General features: G+C 32.4%; 2 protein-coding genes and 2 long non-coding RNA genes across 4 annotated transcripts; 3 read left to right on the top strand and 1 right to left on the bottom strand.

The window, feature by feature from the left end:
• Positions 1-6,783: 6,783 nt before the first annotated feature.
• LOC126672300 (uncharacterized) lies at positions 6,784-8,666 on the top strand. Its single transcript, XM_050366248.2, has 3 exons — positions 6,784-7,939; positions 8,038-8,397; positions 8,505-8,666. Exons 1-3 carry the CDS (start codon positions 7,151-7,153, stop codon positions 8,658-8,660), a joined length of 1,305 nt encoding a protein of 434 aa, XP_050222205.2. The 5' UTR covers positions 6,784-7,150; the 3' UTR covers positions 8,661-8,666.
• Positions 8,667-9,894: 1,228 nt separating this feature from the next.
• Positions 9,895-11,904, top strand: LOC126674511 (uncharacterized). Its single transcript, XR_007639552.2, has 3 exons — positions 9,895-9,971; positions 11,199-11,271; positions 11,675-11,904. It is a non-coding gene; the product is annotated as an uncharacterized LOC126674511 (long non-coding RNA).
• A 1,186-nt stretch (positions 11,905-13,090) lies between these two features.
• Positions 13,091-14,001, top strand: LOC126675405 (uncharacterized). Its single transcript, XR_007639743.2, has 2 exons — positions 13,091-13,508; positions 13,656-14,001. It is a non-coding gene; the product is annotated as an uncharacterized LOC126675405 (long non-coding RNA).
• A 236-nt stretch (positions 14,002-14,237) lies between these two features.
• On the bottom strand, positions 14,238-19,623 carry LOC126672299 (uncharacterized). The gene is made up of 8 exons (XM_056105014.1): positions 19,596-19,623; positions 19,446-19,517; positions 19,184-19,332; positions 18,531-18,552; positions 17,122-17,295; positions 15,694-16,734; positions 14,907-15,616; positions 14,238-14,812 (listed from the first exon to the last, which is right to left on the bottom strand). The coding sequence occupies exons 1-8, from the start codon at positions 19,621-19,623 to the stop codon at positions 14,381-14,383; spliced, it is 2,628 nt and encodes an 875-aa protein (XP_055960989.1). The 3' UTR covers positions 14,238-14,380.
• Between the last annotated feature and the right edge of the window lie 864 nt (positions 19,624-20,487).

The raw sequence follows: 20,487 nt of genomic DNA, 5'->3' as shown, positions 1-20,487 counted from the left end.
GATAAAATATTGCAATCTACAACACCAACTTACTTATCCACTTATAACGAGCTCGGCACCCAAAGCAATCGATAACAATACTCCACAACAACCAAATAATATTTTGGCCAAAAACAACCACTATTTGAATCATTTGGTCCAACGATTAACACCAATTTTGATAATACCATTAACTTCATGAATCATAAACACAAAACTCTTACCGTCATTCAAAAGAATACGTAAACTTAACTCATGATAACAGAATCTCCAAATTAGCAACAAAATCTCAATTCTAGTTATTCCTCCAATCATTCAAAAATAAAATAGGTCATAATAATCTACGTATCTAATCATCAACTTACATCCTAACTATGTCTCACAAACTTAACTTTTTTTTCATACAAAAAGATTTTTAATATTCGAACAAAACGATATCAAAACTCTCATTAAACCCTCAATCTACAGTGTCGATCAACCAACTTGGTTGTCGAAACTCACCAAACACAATCATCAGATTTTTTTTCAAATCAACTAGTTCATATACCCAAATCAAATCTAAATTCCCAAAAAAATTTCCATCGATTGACTATAACCTCGTATACAACAAGAAATCACTACGACCAATTTATCCGATTGAATTGTTAGTTATGCTCTAATCCAGCCTATGAAAGTATAAAATTTTCAAATACGCAAAACATTTTATATTTGAAATTTTCCACCTCTTTTAAAAGACTTCACATTTTAAACCTTCTTTTTATATATCAAAATCGAAGTACTTTTACTGTTGGAAAACCATAAGTTTTGTAAACCCCTGAAAATTTTCAAAATATTTGCATTTTTAAATTCGCAGATTCCCCTTACTTTTAAATAAGTTTGCAACTTGTGAAATCTTTCAACTGATAAAACTTATGTGATCGGTAAATCAAACTTGCTAAATAATTTATCCTTTTCTCGTAAATAATCAAATTGTGGAAAAAATCCTCCGTATTCAAAATTCACATTAAAGTTTCAAAATATCCAGAATTTAAGTCGCTCTTAAGTCTTACTCTCAAATAAAAACACGATATGAAGAATCGTTCAACCGAAAAAATTAATTATTCCTTTTGAATCAGATTTGACAGAATTCTTTTCTTTCCTAAAATTTAGTAATAATATCTCTTGTTTACAGAAACACCTTTATATCAATATACCGAAACTTTTGAATAAACCGCTTACTTTTAAAATTCCAGTGTAAATAACATAAATGGAGCATAACCAAATCCCTTAATCTAACAATCCTCTAATCAAAATCGTAAATTTTCCACGAAAGTTTTCTAATCTACATATAACTATATATATCACTTAGCACAACTAAATTCTCGCACGCAACCCTAAAATATTCCTTCAATTCCATACTTACAATCTACCTAATCATACGATACCACCGAAACAAATCAAAACAATATCTCCACTAAAACTCATAAGCATAAAGTAATATCCAATATAAACTCCAAATAAACTGAAACTTAATTAAGAGAAAACAACAGATTACATACATTTTTACAAAACTTACCACCAGTTCTCGTATCACACCGAATCAACTTAATGAAAACACCAGCGTATTAAATACACCAATTTATCATCTCGAGTCAGGATTTTTAATATCCTTTTTCAGTATAATCAGAAACCACCAACCGTTACAAGAAAAAAAAATTCCTACGCTTCTTCGATATCGAAACCCAAAGGATTTTGACTCACAAATAAAACACCAAATCCATCGATACTAAAAATGAAGACAAAGGCCTTACTCACAAATTAAGACCATACAACAAGGTAAGTCATCCATGACCACGTGAATTAATTCATCTCACGTATTACTCCAAACGAAGTGACACAATAAAAACAATCAAAATAGTTCAACCAAATATGACATTCAGCAAAATCAGCCCAACTTATTTAAAAGACCGAAATCAAGACATACTACAACAAGCTTGAATTTTCGTATCAAAATAAATTTGTAATTATATCATCTTATAAGAGTGCACTTCAAAATTCATTTGAAATATAACTAACAAATAAATTTCGAGTTCGTGTCGAGTCCCACAGTTTAAAAATTATTTTCCAGAAACCTCTTTATCAAAATAATGGTTAAATTTAATAAACGCCTCAAATTATAAACCACTGAGTTAGCCGAGTAAATTACTACTTCCAAGCTCAACTTCTAATTTGGGTGACCCAAGTCAAGCCCGCGATAACCATTTGTAAAACGTATACAACGCATTTTTAAATCCAGAAAAATGCAATTTACAACAAAACCTCGATCTTTTCAACTAGGGAACTCGACAACACCAAAGTAGTAACATGAAGTCATCACCCAAGTGAGACATCTGAAAAATTTAATTAACCTATTCAAAACACATACTTCGAAATAAAAATAACAATCAAGCAATTAAGACCAACAACACCAAAGTCTCGATAAACCACAAAACAATAAAATTCCAAAAGTATTTTAAATCTTTAAAATGGTATCACCTTACAAAATAATTTTATGTAAAAAAAAACTCTTTTGGAGTCAAAGTAAATTTGAAATACGAGAAAAATTATTTTAGTGGCAACGTAATGAAAATCACCTTTTAGGTTATCATGCTCGGACTACTCATCTGACTCTTATGTCCAAAACACCAGTTAGACTAAAATAATTCTTTATTAAAGAATTTCTAAACCAATATGAAATCAGCAACGTAAAGTCACAAAACGTGATAAACGGTTTTACTATCAAAATCATTTATACCTTAAACAAAGTCAAACCCTAACGAAATATTTTTTTTTGTTCTCGGCCAAAGCCAAAACTATTCACCAAATAACCCAGCCTTATAAAACCATTAAAGGCATAAAATCAAAGTTTATTACTCAATGAAATGCCATATCAACATGATAAGACAAACAACGTCATAGCCAAGTATGAATTTGGGCAAATTACCAATCATAAGATTTCCAGAGAAACAAAAGCAATTAAAAGGATCACTTAAGTGAAATAACAATTATCACATAAAATCTTAGCAGAAGATCAAATATGTCACGATTGACTCGACACCATCCTATATGTGTAGGCAGAAAGTTTGAAAACAAAAGATGACGTTACAAAAGACAAGACACGAATCCTAATTCCGCAGTAGTTCCTAAGACACAACGACCACTTATCATGCCAAAACAATAAATACATAAGATGCAAAAGGCCTTGGTTTGAAACCAGGCTCTGATACCAAGTTTGTCACGACCCAATTTCATGAATTGTGACCGGCGCTAGGGTATGGGTATGGTTGTACCAAAACCCGTAGCAAGCCTTGCAGATAACCAACTTAAACAGTTAAAACAACGTACCTGCAGAAAACCATATGCTCGGGGGCAACCGAGACTTCAGCCTAGTCTAGCAGTACAATAAGCAACATATATTCAAAGTATGCTTATCTCAAATTATAACTCCAATAGTGTGGCAATATAATATAAATACCATAAACCATGTAATCATGCCAAAAGTGATAAAGTAATTACCAACAAACAACAGTCTAAAAATATAATATTAGACTAAAACATAAATAATCTGATACTACTACTGCGGTCTAAGAGTTTAACAGTTTGACTCTTTTATTCTGAAAATAAAATAAAGAACCTCCGCGAATGAAGAACGGAGATCAACCAAACGCTTAAATTATAAACCTGGAAAATTTAGGAAAACAACGGGGTCAGATTTACTGAGTAGAGTTTATATAACCATTTACATTTATTAAGTTGAAAAACATTTAAGACGTTTAATAAAATATTTGTTCATTATGGATTATCAATGAAACCATAAACCACAATTCTAAATCCATTGTCGTGTCGGTGAGACGTATCTCAATAACCGATCCCCGACTATCACTTAATAAATAGTGAGCCCAGGAGACGTATCTTCCACCGGTGCCCTCACTAAGGTGAGACGTATCTCAAACCTACCTCAATACCATAATCATTACCGGTGCGCACGCAGTCCCGATGATGCCCATCGAGTAGCACGTTCCAAATCAAGTCCACAATGCAGAAAAACAGTTCGAAAGCTGTTTATACATATACATATACAAAATATAATATTTGCTTAATAAAGAGGTAAATAGAGATATAAACTCACTGCTTGCTATTCCTCGTGAAACCTGACAAGCAATCTAACTCTGGTTCGCCTCTGAAGTACGAACAGTCGACGAGTCTAGACAAGATATTAAAATCATAATTAACATCAGACCCTAACTCTAAAGAGTACTAGACAACACATAGGACTAGCACACACAACAACACGCCAACGTATAATCAAACACATAAGATTAAAACGTATTAAAACTATAACCCAAGTTATAGAAATCAAACCATATAAGTTATATATATTAAATTACAATTTGAGTAATTTATTAAATAATTTAATTTAACCCAAGTTAAAATCTATATCAGTGAGTCAGCCGAGTTATTAAAAACTACCAATCTTCTTCCCACTTGATGGGCGACCAAAGTCTAACCCGGTTCAAAAGTTTATTAAATTTATAAACCCGAGTTTATAAATTAAAATACTTGATAAAATAATTATCCTATTTTTAAAATAGAATTCAATAACATGAAACTCAAGTAACCTAAGTTACATCCAAAACTTAACCATTTTAAGTTTATAAAAGTTTAGGGACTAAACTGTACTTTAGCCAATTTAATTTTCGAAATCAAATTTAATTACTCATTTTTAATTTACTAAATTATAAATCAAATAAAAGTTTGAATAAGTTTTTTTTATATATAAAAAAACTTTAGGGGCTAAATCGTAAATTTGCCAATTTGACATTTTAATTAAAATTAAATATAATTACCCGAGTAATTATATTAATCTAATTTATAAATTATTTATCGTTTTCAAATTTTTTATTTAAAATCAAACCTAGTTCAAGTTATTATCTAAAATATCAAGCAACTAAAGGGATTAATTAGGTTTAAAACAATTAAAACAATGGCCCAAAAGGACCTTTAGCCAAAAGAGAAATCAAAACTACCAATCCACTATGGACACATCCTCATCTTCTCCCCAAGAACCATAACCCACGTAAATTATCAAAAAGAAACCATGGAATTAAGCTTTCAAGGAACAATCTTTATACTAACAAGATTGCAACAAAATAACCACTGTAACAATCATGAATACTAATCACTGTATAAACGGATGAACAAGCCACATTAAAACGAGAAATTTAGAACCGACTGAATCCGATGACGGCATCACACAACGGAACAGTAATAGCTCAAAATATCAAAACGTTACAACACCCATGTCAGCTTATAGAATAATATAGGGCAGCACCATTCGGCAACAACGCATGATTAGGCAAGCACAACTCAAGTAATACAGACAATGAAGTAATGACAGCAAAACTGAAATAACACGGCGCATCGAAACGGCGTAAGAACGAAGAGATTTTACGTACCGTTATTGATTCCGAAACGTAGCGATGATAGGAAATGATGAACACAAATGGATCGTTGAAGAAAGACTCAGATTGATACTAGAATAATGAAGTTACGAGTTAACAACGGCACGCGACGATATCGAACTTTAAACGAAGAAAGCGATGAGAATACTTACCGACGCTTGGATTCAAAGGGAGTTGGGATAAAGATTATGATCTCGGAAAACATGTAGAATGGCGGCTAAATTATTTAGAAGAGAATTGAAAATTTAGGTTTAAGAAAAGAAGAATTGTGACACATCACGTTATATATCAGGTTTTAACAATTCATATGCTGCAATCATGTTTGCATGAATATTACTTATTCATATAATACCAAAGTGTTGGGCTTGTTTGATGATAAAAAGAAAAGAGAAAATGACATACAATCCCTCAAAATCTCAAAATATTATGTTAATAACCCATCTTTTATTTTCTTACAAAAATCCCTCAAATTTTAAACGTTTCTTTCATGCCTACCTTTTTGCATTTTTTATTCCTATTTTATCCCTGATGTATTTTGCTTATTGTGTGTGTAATACACTGAATCATTTTTTCTATCATCTCCTACACAACGGTTATTTCCATTAATACAATTTAAATCCCTTCTTCTGATAATTACTCAGCACGACATCACCACGATCTCAGACTCCCACCTTGCTAACAATTAGCTTCTTCTCCTCCATTATCTCCTAACTTCCTCCATTATTCCTTAACTTCCTCCATTCTTTTTTTTCCGACCTGTTTATATGGTTACCACACGCGGTGGGTCTGATTCTCAACCTGAAATCAAACCTAGCGAAATGAGGAAGAAGACCGTTGCAAAGAAACCTCAAAAAACTGTTAAAAAAAATCAACTGAAGAAGCTTCAGTTCGTCCATCTCCTACCTCTTTAAAGAAGAGACATGCAGATGATTTAATCCGGTCACCGAAGAAGCACAAAGGCATTTCCATCAATGAATCAAAGAAAATTGCTCCTAAGGTGTGATTTCATACTTTTCTAACTTACTTAGGGTTCACATTTAGTCTATTATAGGTTTTCTTAACATTTATTTTATACTCAATAGATTTTCAATTAAGTTATATTTATTTAGGGTTTATACTTGATCTTGTGTATAATGTTTTTTAATTATGAACTTAGTAGTTATTAAACAAACAATTGTTATGTATTCTGTTTTTTATGTATTTGTTATTTTCCAGGTTTAGGTTTTTGGTTTTAAGTTTTATCAACCTGTTTTTCATTATGATTTGTAGCTGTTTTTGCAGGTTTGTTTGTTTTTTTTTCAATTTTTTTGTTTTTATTTTCATTTCATTTTTTTTGTGTAATATTGGTTCATATCTAGTTGACATTGAGTTTTTATGAATTATGACATTTTTCGCTTTCATTTATGTACATCTATAGCAGTTTAAACTTAGTCGAGAAGAATTGTTATGTATTTGTTATTTTCCAGAATTAGGTTTTTTATTTTAAATTTTATCAACCTATTTTTCATTATGATTGTAACTGTTTTTGCATGTTTGTTTGTTTTTTTAATTTTTTTTGTGTAATGATGGTTCATATCTAGTTGACATTGAGTTTTTTTGAATTATGACATTTTTCGCTTTTCATTTATGTACAGCTATGGCAGTTTAAACTTAGTCGAGAAGTTCATTCTCACTCCAAGGTCGATACGCGCATGTCGTATGATATCATTTCCGAAATCAAATCGACTCTTAATGCCGGTGAATTGGAAATGTTCAGACAATGTTGCTTCGGGTACCTCATTGACATTCCAGAGATCACAATGCAAAATCAGATTATCCACTGTTTGTTACTAAGGGAGGTCGTACAATTGAACAAATCTGAATTATGGTTTGAAGTCGGCGGGTGTCGGCTGAAATTTGGCATTGAAGAATTTGCGCTGGTGTCTGGTTTAAACTGCCAAGGTGACAGCAGTAAATATGGCTATCCAAAAGTTGCAAATGGCCTTTATGACAAGTACTTCAGCGGGCTGCAATCGGTTTCTAAACAAACCCTTCAGGATTTGTTTTTATCTAGGCGTTGGGATTCGGAGGAGGACGGTTTTAAGCTCGCATTTATGCATTTTTTGCACAATTTCTTGCTTGCTTCACCAAATACTGCTCGTATCCCTTTGAAAGACTTTGATGTCGTTGATTCTGCCGATTTTAATGACTATCCGTGGGGTGTTGATGTATTCAAGTGCACGTTTGATTCCCTGGCCACAAAAGCTGTTCTTACTCCGGGATGTCTTAAGGCTGAAGACAATGCTTACCACTATCGCCTAAATGGTTTTCCATATGTATTGCAATGCTGGTTCTATGAGTGCTGCCCGGCAGCCAAAAAAACTTTTGTTCAACTTGTGAACAAAACTGCTATCCCGCGTATTTTGAGATGGCAAGCATTTTTTCATCCAAAATACATTCCTGTCGACAGAGAACTCTTTGTTGAATTTGCATCTGATCAGGTTTGCAGATTTTTAATTTTATGATTTTTAAATTGAATTTATCATTTGCTTTTTTTCATGTATGGTTTACATTGGGTTCACATTTGGTCTATGTGTAGGTGTTTTTTCGGTCTATTGTTCCAACCCCTGCAGAAAAGAATGCCCTTCCTTTAGGTGACTTTTTCAAAAAGAATAAGGGTAAGGGTAAGGCAGTGAATGATTCTAATGTTAGCCAAGTAGGTGGGAATGAAGACGGTTATTGTCCGGCGTTTGATATATCGAATGCTTCTGAATCAATAACGCAAACTTTGGATTTACGTAAAATGGAAAAGAAGCTTCAAGTTTTGATGGTTGGTCAGAAGACCATGCAGGCTGACATATTGGAGTTTAAACGTGTTTTCACTTGCAAATTTTCCGAAGTTTTGACAGTTGTAAATTCGTTAAATGCGATGCTTACTGATATTGTTGATTCAAAAAAGGTAACGTGTTTTGATTTTTAGTACTTTTATCATTTAATGTTACTGTTTTATGTTATTATAGTAGTTTACATTTTTTATTAATATGTACTGCTTTGCTCTAATTACAGGACAAAGTTGATGATTCCAATGTAGACGCCTCATCTTCTCGAGATGGCAGTGAACATGAGGATGATTCTAAATCATCTTCTATTGAACCTGAAGTTTCTATTGAAACAGAAAACACTGATTCTGAAGATTCTGCCATACTTTTAAAGGTTCAGTAAAATATAATTTATTGTATTTCATATTATGTTTTTGTAACTGAATATGAACTTAATATGAACTTCATATATGTAACAGACTCTGAGTAAGAAAAAGAAAGAATGTGATAGTTTGCAGATAAAAAGTGTTGAAAAGGAGAAAAATGCTGATCTTCCCGCGAAGAAAAATAGTTCTATAGGAACCGAAGGAGGAGTTGAAGATTCCGTTGATGCTCAAAAGGTCACGCATACTGATGAAATCGATCCTAAGTCTTATTCTGTAAAAGAAAATAGAGAAGGGGAGTCTTCTGATGAAGAAGAAAGTAATGTAAAAATGGAAGAGGTAGGGGAGCCTTCTGATGGAGAAGAAAGTGATGAAAAAAGTGAAGATGTAGGTGAGGAGGATGGTTCTAAAAAAATGGAAGATGCAGATTTGGTTGACGAGAAGGCTGGTGATTGGACTGACATTACTGATAATGTTCCAAATGAGAAGAATATGGAAGCTGATGCTGTGATTGCTTCGACTGCTAAGGTATATGTAATACCCCGTAAAAATTTTATATATTAGGATGGGTTTTCAAAAAATTAATTTAGGGCGTTTTCGATTTTTGGTTCGATTTATGGTTCGGTTAGTGGTCCGGTTCTTTATGGTTCGGTTGTGGTTCGATTTATGGTTGAATCAAGAGATTAACCCAGGTCTCATAAGAGACCTGAGTTGTTCTCTTGCACAGTCTCGTACGAGACTGTGCCTGTCTCGTACGAGACAGAGCCGTTTTGGCTCAGTCTCGAACGAGACTGCAGTGTCTCGTTCGAGACCTACTACGGGCAGTTAGGGGGAGGCAGTTTTGCCCCTGATTCTCAGCGATTCTCTCGGTATTTCAAAACGTTTTGAAAATCAAAAGTGTTCACCACATATCCAACAAACCCTAGCCTCTTTTTCCTCTCAAAATCGTCTTGAAACCTTTCTCCAATCTTGCTCTGAAGTTCAATAAGTTTTCAAGCTTAAATTCTGTTTTAATATCAAAATCGACATCTCCGTTCATAACTGATATCTCTCTCGTTTCAGAACCAAAATAAGTTCTGTTTCCTTCCAGTGATAGAAGACTCACGTATCTACAAATCCCAATTTTCGTTTCGTAAAACGGTACGCTATATTTCTCGTATCAATCGCTGTCGTTTTACCGTTTTTAAGAAATTCTGTTTTTTGAGTTCTAAATCGATCCTTCTGAAATTTGATTCGTTTGGCAGCCGTCCGGAGGTCGAAATCAATTCCGTTTGTTTCCCGTGAAAGTAGACTCACGCATCTACGTTTCTACACCTTTCGTTTGTCAAACGGTACGTAAACGAACCTGTAATAATCGATGCCGTTTCATCGTTTTTCACGTGCTATTTGGTTCTAATTGTGACATTGTTTCTGCCGAATTCTTTAGGTTCTTAAGCTTTGATTTTGTTACCTTAATATGTTTATGATTCCATCATGTGAGGGTTTTAACTTTTTGAATGTTAGATTATGTGTTGTTTGGTTAAGAAATTGTGAGGTTGGTTTTGAGAAAGGAGCTTGTATTCAGTTTCTGCAAATTTCCTTATTCATGGTTACTGTTCATGAAGGATGGTGGTGTTGCTCAATTAAAAAGATGATTATGTGTCATCACTTGATTGGCCCATTTAAATGGTTTTTGGCTAAATATCAGATTTGGTTATTGAGTTATTGTGCCTTAAATCTTTTGATTCCTAAGCTTATATTTTAACTGTTTTGATCGGTTTTTAATTTCAATTTACGAAATTGGTTTCGACTTATTAACAAGCGATTTAAATAATATTATTATTTATAGTTTGGAATTATTTTGAGATTTAATATTTTTAAATTTAAACTAATATTAAATTTATTATGGATTATATATGATTTTATAATTGACTACTTTAAGTGAAAATTTGGAGACTTTATTTAATTTGAAAATTTGTCAATCTAATTATATTATTTTTAAGACCTAAAAATAATATTCGAGTTATTTAAAAATTAAATTAATAATTATTATTAATTATTATTTAATTGATAATTTGATATTTTTGGCTTAGAATGCCTTTGTGATTAAATTTATATTTTTACTTTATTTTGTTATTTAATTATTTGAGATATTTGCCGGTATTATTTAATTACTTGGGTTTCAAGCTATTGAGTTCTATTTGGATATTGATTAATATTTTTTTTGTAAATATTAAATTATAAACTGTGGTTTATAACTCTGGTTTTATGGTTGGGTCGGGTTAGACTTGGGTCGCCCGACATGTGGAATTAGCTTGGTAGTTTTAAGAAACTCGGCTACCCCACTATTTGAGGAATTGGTTTTATTTATCAATTAAGTATTATTTTAATAATATTTTCGGATTGTATTTAAGTACGAACTCAATAGTCTTGAATTAATTACGGCATTATAATTTAGTTGAGAATTGTGTTTCTCTGTGTGTTATTTAATTATCTGATTAATTGTGCTAGTCCTACGTGGTGTCTAGTATTCTTAGAGTTAGGGGTTGGAGCGATTTTAACGTATGATTTATTTTTAGACTCTTCGACTACTCGCGCTCCGGAGTCGAACCAGGGTTAGCTGTTTGCCAAGATCACGTGGATAAGCAAGCAGTGAGTTTGTAGTGCTATTTACCGCTTTATTAAGTACCGCATCGTATTTTAATATTATAAATGTTTGTGAACTGATTTTACGGATTATGGATCTGGATTGAAACGAGCTACTCGATAGGCTTGTATCGAGACTGTGTGCACCGGTAAGTACTCTGGGAAACGGCAGACTAAAGTCTTGCTTACGCTGGTATATTTATATGACGAGGATTTGTTCCTGTCCACTCTGGGTTTATCGGTATGCTATGTCATACTTACGCTGGGATCATTTCAATACTGTTTTCCATAATCATATTATATTAGTATAAAAATGTTTTGATTTAAGGGTTTTAAACTTAATAAATGTAAATAGTATTGCGAACTCATCTCAGTATATCTGACCCCGTTGTTTTCCCAAATTTTCCAGGTTTATGATTTGAAAGCTGGTCCACTCCGATTCTTTTGATTCCTCGGAGGTTTTCATGTTATTAAACTAGTTTCTGTTTTCGAACTCTTAGACCGCAGTAGAACTAGTTATTTATTTCATTTGATATTTCACTTTGGATTTGTCGATATATTCGATTATTTATATTTGGCATAATTACTCTGGATTACGATATTATTATATTTAAGGCATGCTGTGGAATATTCAAGATATTTAAGTTATTTATATTAGAACCGTAAAATAAATTGCTAGACTTAGGTTGGAGTCTCGGTTGCCCCCGAGCAGTTTCTGCAGGTTTAAATGTTTAATTGATTTCCACAAGGCTTGCTACGGGTTTTGGTACAACCATACCCATACCCTAGCGCCGGTCACGATTCTTGAAATTGGGTCGTGACAGTATATTTAATATTTATAAATTAAATTTTGTTAATTTTATTTACCTTTTTAATTTCAATTTATTAGGTTCCGCGTGAAAGTAAGGCGATTTCAATATCTCCAACATGCACTTTGACAGAAGAAATGTGTGATGAGGCTGAAAAAAAGGCATATGAATCCATTGCTAAATTAAAATCTAAGGAGGTATTGTTTTCTTTAATTTTTATTAACTGTTTAACTTTATATGTGATGGTTTATATTAGGTTATTATTGAGTTCATATCAGGTTACTAAAAATGTGTTTTTTTTACTTTTTGTAGATTGACTATATAGAAGCAAACTTCGGTACTGATTCTATTAACCCTGATGTTGTGACTCCAGTTCCTTCTAAAAGGATTGTAAAACCTAGTTTTTTAATGAAGTCACCATTTTTGAACGAGTTTGGTTCTTCTTCAGGCTGCATTATGCCGAAGCCGAGTAATGGCAGCGTCTGTCTTTGTCCATTTGATGGTAATTGCATTTTTTTAGTGATGTCACTAAACAAGATATTGTTCGGAAATGGCTGGCAGAAGGCAATCCTAAAAGCTCCAGGTTCGTATGCTAACTCATTTTATGTTTAGAATTATTTTGTTTCACTTAGATTTTTTAATTTGTCTTCTTTTTGTTTTTAGGAAGAAAATATACGATTCAAAGACTGACATATTGCGTCCCCGTTTTTGTCTTGGCGTTGCTGACATTGACTCAAAAAGTTGGTTTTACAATCTTTTTCACATTGGACAGCCTATCGCGTGTTCTGTTAGTATCTTCTTTCTTATTTTTTCTTTTTATTATTTTATTTATTTATCATTTTAATTACTCATGATAGCTGCAATAACCATAAGTTGACTACATATCAACTTATCGTTATTTTTTATTTTTTTGCAGCATGTTGATATTTTGCTTTATTATCTGAGGAAAAAAATTAAAAACGGACGTGGTGCAAACAGAAGATGCACAACTACTGACAATTTTTTCGATCGACGTATTCAAGCCATATACGCTTTATACTTGAAAAAGCAAGATATGTCACTTGTTTCTTCGAAAAATACAGCGGCTGAGTACATTTACGGTGGTCATATGCGTTGCAACACCAAGTGGGCTGATGTTGATGATGTTCTTTTCCCGATCAACTGCGGTAAAGATTGACATTGGATATTGGCTCGGCTGAACTTCAAGGAACGATGCATATATGTCTACAATTCGTTGAGGTCAGTTCGAAGTGACTCATCTGCAATTGAGATCGTTAACTGCTATAGTGTGTTGCTTCCGCTCTTCCTTGAAGATGTCAAATTTTTTGAATCTCGAGATGACATAGACACTACCAGCGGTCCTTATGAGGGAAAGAGTATAACTGACCCATTCAGAATCGAGATTGTGCAGAACTTACCCATTCAAACTGATACGTAAGTCTTATATTTTTTACCATTTTTATTTAGTTGTTTTTTTTAAAGTTATGGTGGCAGAATATGAACTTGATGTGAACTGTATGTGAACCTTATGTCATTCTTATCTATTATACCTCTTTAACATTTTTATCTTACTTCTTGCAGTGATTGTGGAGTTCATATGTTTGCCGCTGCTGAGTTTTTTGTTGATGGAAAAGTTATGGGGCAAGATTTTAGTGCCGAAGAACACCGTGCTCGTTATGCTTCGTCATTATATTTTTATGGTCGTTGGAAGTACGAATCTTCAGTTCTTAGTGAAAATGAAGCTCCTTTGAAAATCAAGAGGGTGGCTTCTTAGGCATTTTTCCTTTTAGGATTTTATTTTGTTTTGTATCGGAAATATATCTGAATATTATCGTACTATCGTACTTTGGATGTTATTATTTGTCTTTTGTTTTTTATATTGTAAACAGAATTTATATTTTTAATTCTAGTTGGCACCATTTTTCTCTCTTTTATTTTATTTTTAGTCTACTATACAATTAAACATTTATTTGTTTCTTTGTGTAGCTTTTAAATATTAATTAAAAGTTACAATTTTTTTTATACCTAATATAAGCCATATTTGAACATAACTCTGTACAACTCATACTTAAGGACTATATGTGAACTTAATATTAACCTTATGTCAACTTAAAAAAAAAACAAATCAACAAGTCTTTTTAAATTTATTACATATATTGTGGATTGCATTAATATATAGGACATTTTATATATAAAGAAATTGAAATTTATATTACTTTAAAACTTCAATATGTCTTTTTAATTGAAATGTATTTGAACCTCAAAACAACCTTATATCAACCTGAAGTGAACTTTAATAAATTGGATCATTTTTTCTTAGGCATATTCCTGCATGTCTTCACATTGTGTCCTTTTTTTTCACATCTGCTGCACTTGTTATGATTTGTAGTTTCCTCGGCAGATCTAATTCTTTTCTTCCTAGGCCTTCCCGACTTTGTTCTTCCTTGTGGTGTATTAACAATCTTTTGTGCCACTTCTTCTGGGACATTCCACAAACTTTCATCTACCACTGGATATACTGTTTCTTCATATGTCTTCAGTATTGTTTCTTTTGTGAAATAATGCGAACAAAATTTGTAAGGATCTTGATTGAATTCTTTGAGTATTGCCATTGCATGTGGGCAAGGAATTTCATCAATGTCGAATCTCCTACATGTGCACGTTCTTTCTTTAAGGTCGACAATGAACTTTGTTTTATGATCATAGACTGTCTTCACATTGTCATTTGAATTTGAAACCTGCATTTTTAGTTAAATGTCAGTAACCATATATGAACCATATGTTAACTATATGTGAACTGTACTTATTAAATTTTATATAATTAAATCATACCACTAATTTCAATGACTGAATGTAATTGTCATTCAATATATCTTCTGCTCTTTTTGATAGGTTTGTGAAAGTTGATCGTGCCAAATGCCTATTCGCGTAGCTCCATTCTTGCACCATTTTTCGTAGGTACTCAAGTAGTGTAGTGATTGGGAGATCCTTACCTGCCTTTATTCTTGAATTCATTGATTCCGCAATATTAGTTGTCATGACTTTGTGCCTGTTATTTTCGCAATGTGCTCGTGCCCATTTTTTATACTTAACAGCTTCTAGGTAAGTCTTTAAGCCTCTGCACATACCGTCAAGTTGCTTCATGTAGTAGTCAAATGCCTCAGTTGTGTAGGCTTTTGCTGCCCCATAAAATGCTTCTCGTAGTGGTTTTGATGACTTCTTGAAGTTTCTTTTAACATTGTTGAATAAATGAAATGTGCACAATACATGGGAAGCTTCTGGAAAAACTGCAATGGCTGCATTTTTTATGCTTTCATGTCGATCAGAGACTATACACATGTCACTTCGCATCTTAAATGCATCTCTAATTCTCCTCATAAACCACTCCCAGGAGTCATCGTTTTCAGAATCCACTACTGAAAAAGCTAGAGGAAATATCTTACCATTTCCATCTTGTGCACATGCTGTTAAAAGCATACCTCCATAGGCTGAAGTAAGGAAAGTGCCATCAACAGCAATTACCGGAATGCAGAACTCCCATCCTTTATAGATGCATTCAATGCCATGAAAACATAAAGGAAGCTATTGTCATCTTTTACTTCCAACTTGACAAATGAACCCGGATTTGCAACCACTAGCATGTACAAGTAGCTTGGTATTAATGAAAAAGAGTCATAAGGTTTTCCTCTTACCATTTCTTGAGCTACTACTTTCGATCTGTAGGCTTTAGAGTAGCTCATTTTTATTCCATGATCATCTCTCATGTCTCTCAAAATATCAGCCGGTTTGTATACAGTTTTGAGGTTGGTGTACTTGGATTTAATGTATTCACCAATTACACTCGATGTTGCCTGCCTTAGATCACTAGTTCTCACAACCATTGAGCAATTGTGGTTAATAATAAGTTTTCGAATGATAAAAATCTGTGATGTTCCTTTTCTTGAAGCATTAAGTTTCCATGTGCAATTTGTATCCAAACAACTCAAGAAATATTGCCTTTCACATGATCTCCGTACCTTGTATTGAAAATGGTTGTTGATTGCATAAGAGCTCAAAACTGATTTCAAAACATCTTTGTTCTTGTATGACTGTCCTTCTTTGATTTCTCTATGTTTTGTGTCTGTTATTAAATTATCATCTTTGAAGTTACTTTCCACTTCATCTTCATCATGTGTGAACTCATTGTTCAAAAATCTAGCATAGTTTATCACATCGGACATCTGTTCTTTCCTTTTTTCACTTGTTGAGCCTACCTCATATGTTGATCTTGATGCATTTGCTGATTGTTGTCCTGACTGCACATCCGCATTTGATACATTGAAAGTTGAGTCAAAGAATGCCACTTCATTTCCAGACGATATGAATGAAATGCATAACGGGTACATCATGCAATCTGTTGCATTCTTTTTCAGCTCCAAGTAGAATGACAAATTTCCATTGTCTGTTATTTTCATTGGTGGATAATTGTTTTTGACTTGATACTTAATTTCCAGGGAAGTTGACATAAGGTTGATATTGAGTTGCTTTGACAGAATTTCCAATAAACTGTTGTAGTCACTGTCTTCTTTAACCAATATTCCCATTGGTTCAAAATTTACATACTCCATGTTTTGATTCCATTCTCCATTGTAGTGAACAAATATCAAAATACTATGCATATCTGTTTTTTCACATAAACATAATGAAAAAAATCATTATTCAAAACAGTTACAGTTAATAATGTAATGCACTTGAAATCATATAATTTCATAATCATGTAATCTAACCTTAATAAATCAAAATTTTGTCTGTTGAAATCGAATTAGATTCTCTTTTAATTTGAAATCCTTACTATAAACTTATTAAACTTATATTTAACTGAATTTACTATATATTTTTGTAATGTGTTATTATACAGATTTTCTTTATTTCTTATATTACTGATAACTAACATGGTTTGAGCTTGATCTTGAAGCTATCAATGGCAGAAAAATGGATAGAAGAGCAGCTCGATTTTTATATAAATCACAGAGATCAACTTGACTTAAAGGAAACGATTATTACTAACCTTGTTTGATCTTGACTGCGAAGCTATCAATGGACGAAAATTGAACAGAGATCAGCTCGGTAATGGAGTTAAGATGCGTATAATTTTTCTTTATAAATTCATTAACAATGGCAGATTTGATTGAGGTTGAAGATGAAGATTGTGTTTGATGTTTGTTTGGAAAGAAAGTCTTTCCTATATTATACACGTTATTAGCTTGAGGTTATAAATGTCCTTTATTTTTTATTTGTAACTGATTTTGGGGTATTGAGGGATTCTTGCAAACTTTCCTATTATTTTGAGGGATTATTGCTTAAATAGAAAAGTTGAGGGAAAAACAATAGAAGGGGGACCATTTAGGGGAATCATGTAAATTGCTCAAAAGAAAATGGGCTTATCATGCATCATAAAAGAAAAACAAACGTGATGGGCTTTTTATGCATGTTTCATAATTCATTAATTTCTCTTTTTCTTTTGCCTTTTACTTTTTCTTTTTTTTTCTTTTTAAATTTAATAATATATACTAAACACGAATCGAAACACGATCGAATCAACGAACGACTAAAATAAAATTTAATAAAAATATATAATAATAATAATAAATTACCTAAAGTTTGAAGGAATGTAAAAATTATATAAAAAAAATAATTTAAAATTACGGGATATTACATGTGGTTTCAATTGAAAAAAGAAATATTAATATTAAAAAAATATTCAAGGTTAAGTGTTCTATTCAAATAAGGCTAATTTAAGAATTAAAAGAATAGTCAAAAGAAAGAAATAAATGCTAATTAATAGAGGGACAATAGTGTCCAATATTTAAAAGTTGCTCTGACCGTATAAATTGTTGATCTGGAAATATCGCCACCCTAAATTTAATTTCTATTGTTATAATAATATTCATAATCAGATTTTTATTTTTAAGAGTCTAAAAATTAATGATTATGATACTAAATTGATTAGATTAGTATTAATTGCGGAAATTAGATCTAATAAAAAATAAAATTGTACGGATATATACTTCCTAGCCAATACGTGTGTGCCTATAACAATACTGTCCACCGGAGTACTCTTTCTAATTTATATGTGCAGTAATCACACTACTTGTAAGCATATTTTCTGTATTTATCTTTTACTAATATCATTGTCGAGAAATTCTTATGTAGACTTGGTCTACCACATCATCCGTAAACTAACCTATCACATTATGACACGTCATTAGAATGATGGCAATCTTGTAAATTTGTTTTTTACTTATTTACACCTTTGAATAGTAATATTACAAGATTGCCATTATTTTAATGACGTGTCATAATGTGATAGGTTTGGTTTAAGGATGACGTGGTAGACCGAGTTTACCTAAAAATTTCTCTATCATTGTCAGTTTAAATATCATAAACTTAGCACTAATTTATTAGTAATTAAAATACTTAATACTCCATAATTGGCGTCCTAAACAGAAAAAGAAATAAAAAATATCAAAATAACACAATTATCTGAATAATAAAATCTATATTTTGGATATATATAAAACCCAACTTCGGGCAATATTTTAGATAAAGAGAGATTGATATTAGTTAACATATTAAATAATAATATTTCAATTAGGACTCTAATAATAATATATTTTTAATTATTATTTAATGCTTTAGATTAAAAGACTTATAAATTACTATAAAACCTTTATTTAAGTGATCAATTAGCTATAATTTAAAAAGGGTTATTAGGTAAATTTGCCTGTCCCCCCCCATCCGTACTTTTATATATAGTATAGATGACACATTGAAATAAAACTAGATTACTAAATACCGCCCTTTTCTACACTTTACTTTTTTACCCTTTTTCCTATTTCTATATAAAACTAAAATCTCTCAACCCTTTCAAACTAAAACCATATTCTACGTGGCTTCAAGGGGTTGTTTCCGGCTGCGACCGGAAACGTCGCAGCCGGGTTTCTTGAAAAAAAAATATATAATCTTTTTTTTAATTTTAATTATTTTGAAAACTTAATCGATTTAATATTTACTGAAAATTAGTAGTATAACTTAATATTTTTTCGTACGGCTGAATCAGAATCTGTTACCGAACCTTTGTAACGTTCACCCCGAGTACATCTCAAAAGCTTTCGTTTTCTCCCGTTCTTATGAGACGAAATGACTAACTCAAACTCAGTCCCTATAGCAATATTCTTAGCCCAACTAATTGCTACAACATCAGTATCAAACCCATGTTCTGAAAAAAAACCGATTGCTGTAATCAATTATGTTTAACAATTTATAAAATTATATTTAACATAAATAATTACGTTTAATAATTTATAAAATTTATTTTTTTTAAAATATAACCGGCAAAGGGGGGAATATGGGAAGTCGCTCCACGTCCCTTTTTGTGGAGGGATGTCTCTCCGGGACGTCCCCCTAGAATTTAGAAAAAAAAAATATTTTTAATCTCGGAAAAGTCGGAAAAATTTGTTTCCGAACGTCGATAATCATTACCCGACGAGTTATAATCGTTGCCCGTCATTTTAATCGACTTTTTACGTATTTGTTCGAATGAATTGAGATAATTTTTTGATTTTAGTTTTACTAGAAGGGCGAAAATGTCTTTTTGTAGGGACAGTGTTAAGTAAAAAGGGGCGGCGAATAATAAAACTCAAATAAAATGAAACACCACTAAAAGGTTGCAACGTGAGAAGCCGGTGCATGTTGAGAAGCTTCCTTGTTGTTTTAAACGAGACAATTTTCCTTCTTTCTTGAAGTTTTATATCATTTCTCAGCCGCAATGATCATTTTCGAACTATATGTTTTGAAGTTTGAACAACAAGTCCTAAAGTGACAATCATGAAACTTTGCGGCCAGAAATAGCCAAATCTCCCATTTTTTTGTATCTTCTTTAAGGGCAACCTGGAAATTGAAAATATTTTTTATTAAAATAATTATAAAATAATTAATGATTAGCATGTGGATGTAAAAGTTGTGAACTCGGTAAGACTTTTCAAGTACCAAATTACAAAGCTTTTCAACACAGGCATTTTAACAAACACATAAACTGCAACTTGTGAATCAACAAACCTAAACTAAACAACACCTAAATCCTAGCAGCCTATACCCCAAAATCTAAGCCATCTTGCATCAAATCCTACGAGCCAATTGAATATTCTTAGGCATAATAGTGACTTTCTTAGCATGAATTGCACCTCATTCGTCTACTCCACCTGTTACTCTCGTCATTCCGGTTGCGCCTACACCTTCTACTCCCGTCACGCCAGCTGCACCTCTACCTTTCACTCCATCAACACCATCAGCACCATCGCTGGACACTCGAAACTACTGCTGCTCCGAGAAATCAGATTTGATTCGGCGTTAGAGACACACTTACCTAGTGTTG

The sequence above is a fragment of the Mercurialis annua genome, linkage group LG3 (assembly GCF_937616625.2).
Source record: "Mercurialis annua linkage group LG3, ddMerAnnu1.2, whole genome shotgun sequence".
Taxonomy (NCBI): domain Eukaryota; kingdom Viridiplantae; phylum Streptophyta; class Magnoliopsida; order Malpighiales; family Euphorbiaceae; genus Mercurialis; species Mercurialis annua.
The sequence above is the reverse complement of the archived record's forward strand: the minus strand, read 5'-3'. Positions and strand labels throughout refer to the sequence as shown.

What these genes read in the sequence shown, in the direction of transcription:
- LOC126672300 (XM_050366248.2), top strand. Translation starts at nt 7,151, where the DNA reads ATGTCGTATGATATCATTTCCGAAATCAAATCGACTCTTAATGCCGGT. An exon ending in TTGAATTTGCATCTGATCAG is followed by an intron (nt 7,940 to 8,037) that starts GTTTGCAGATTT and finishes GTCTATGTGTAG; the next exon opens with GTGTTTTTTCGGTCTATTGT. An exon ending in ATATTGTTGATTCAAAAAAG is followed by an intron (nt 8,398 to 8,504) that starts GTAACGTGTTTT and finishes CTCTAATTACAG; the next exon opens with GACAAAGTTGATGATTCCAA.
- LOC126672299 (XM_056105014.1), bottom strand. Translation starts at nt 19,623, where the DNA reads ATGACGGGCAACGATTATAACTCGTCGG. An exon ending in CGCCAATTATGGAGTATTAA is followed by an intron (nt 17,296 to 18,530) that starts GTATTTTAATTA and finishes TGTATAATATAG; the next exon opens with GAAAGACTTTCTTTCCAAAC. An exon ending in CGCAGTCAAGATCAAACAAG is followed by an intron (nt 16,735 to 17,121) that starts GTTAGTAATAAT and finishes GTGAAAAAACAG; the next exon opens with ATATGCATAGTATTTTGATA.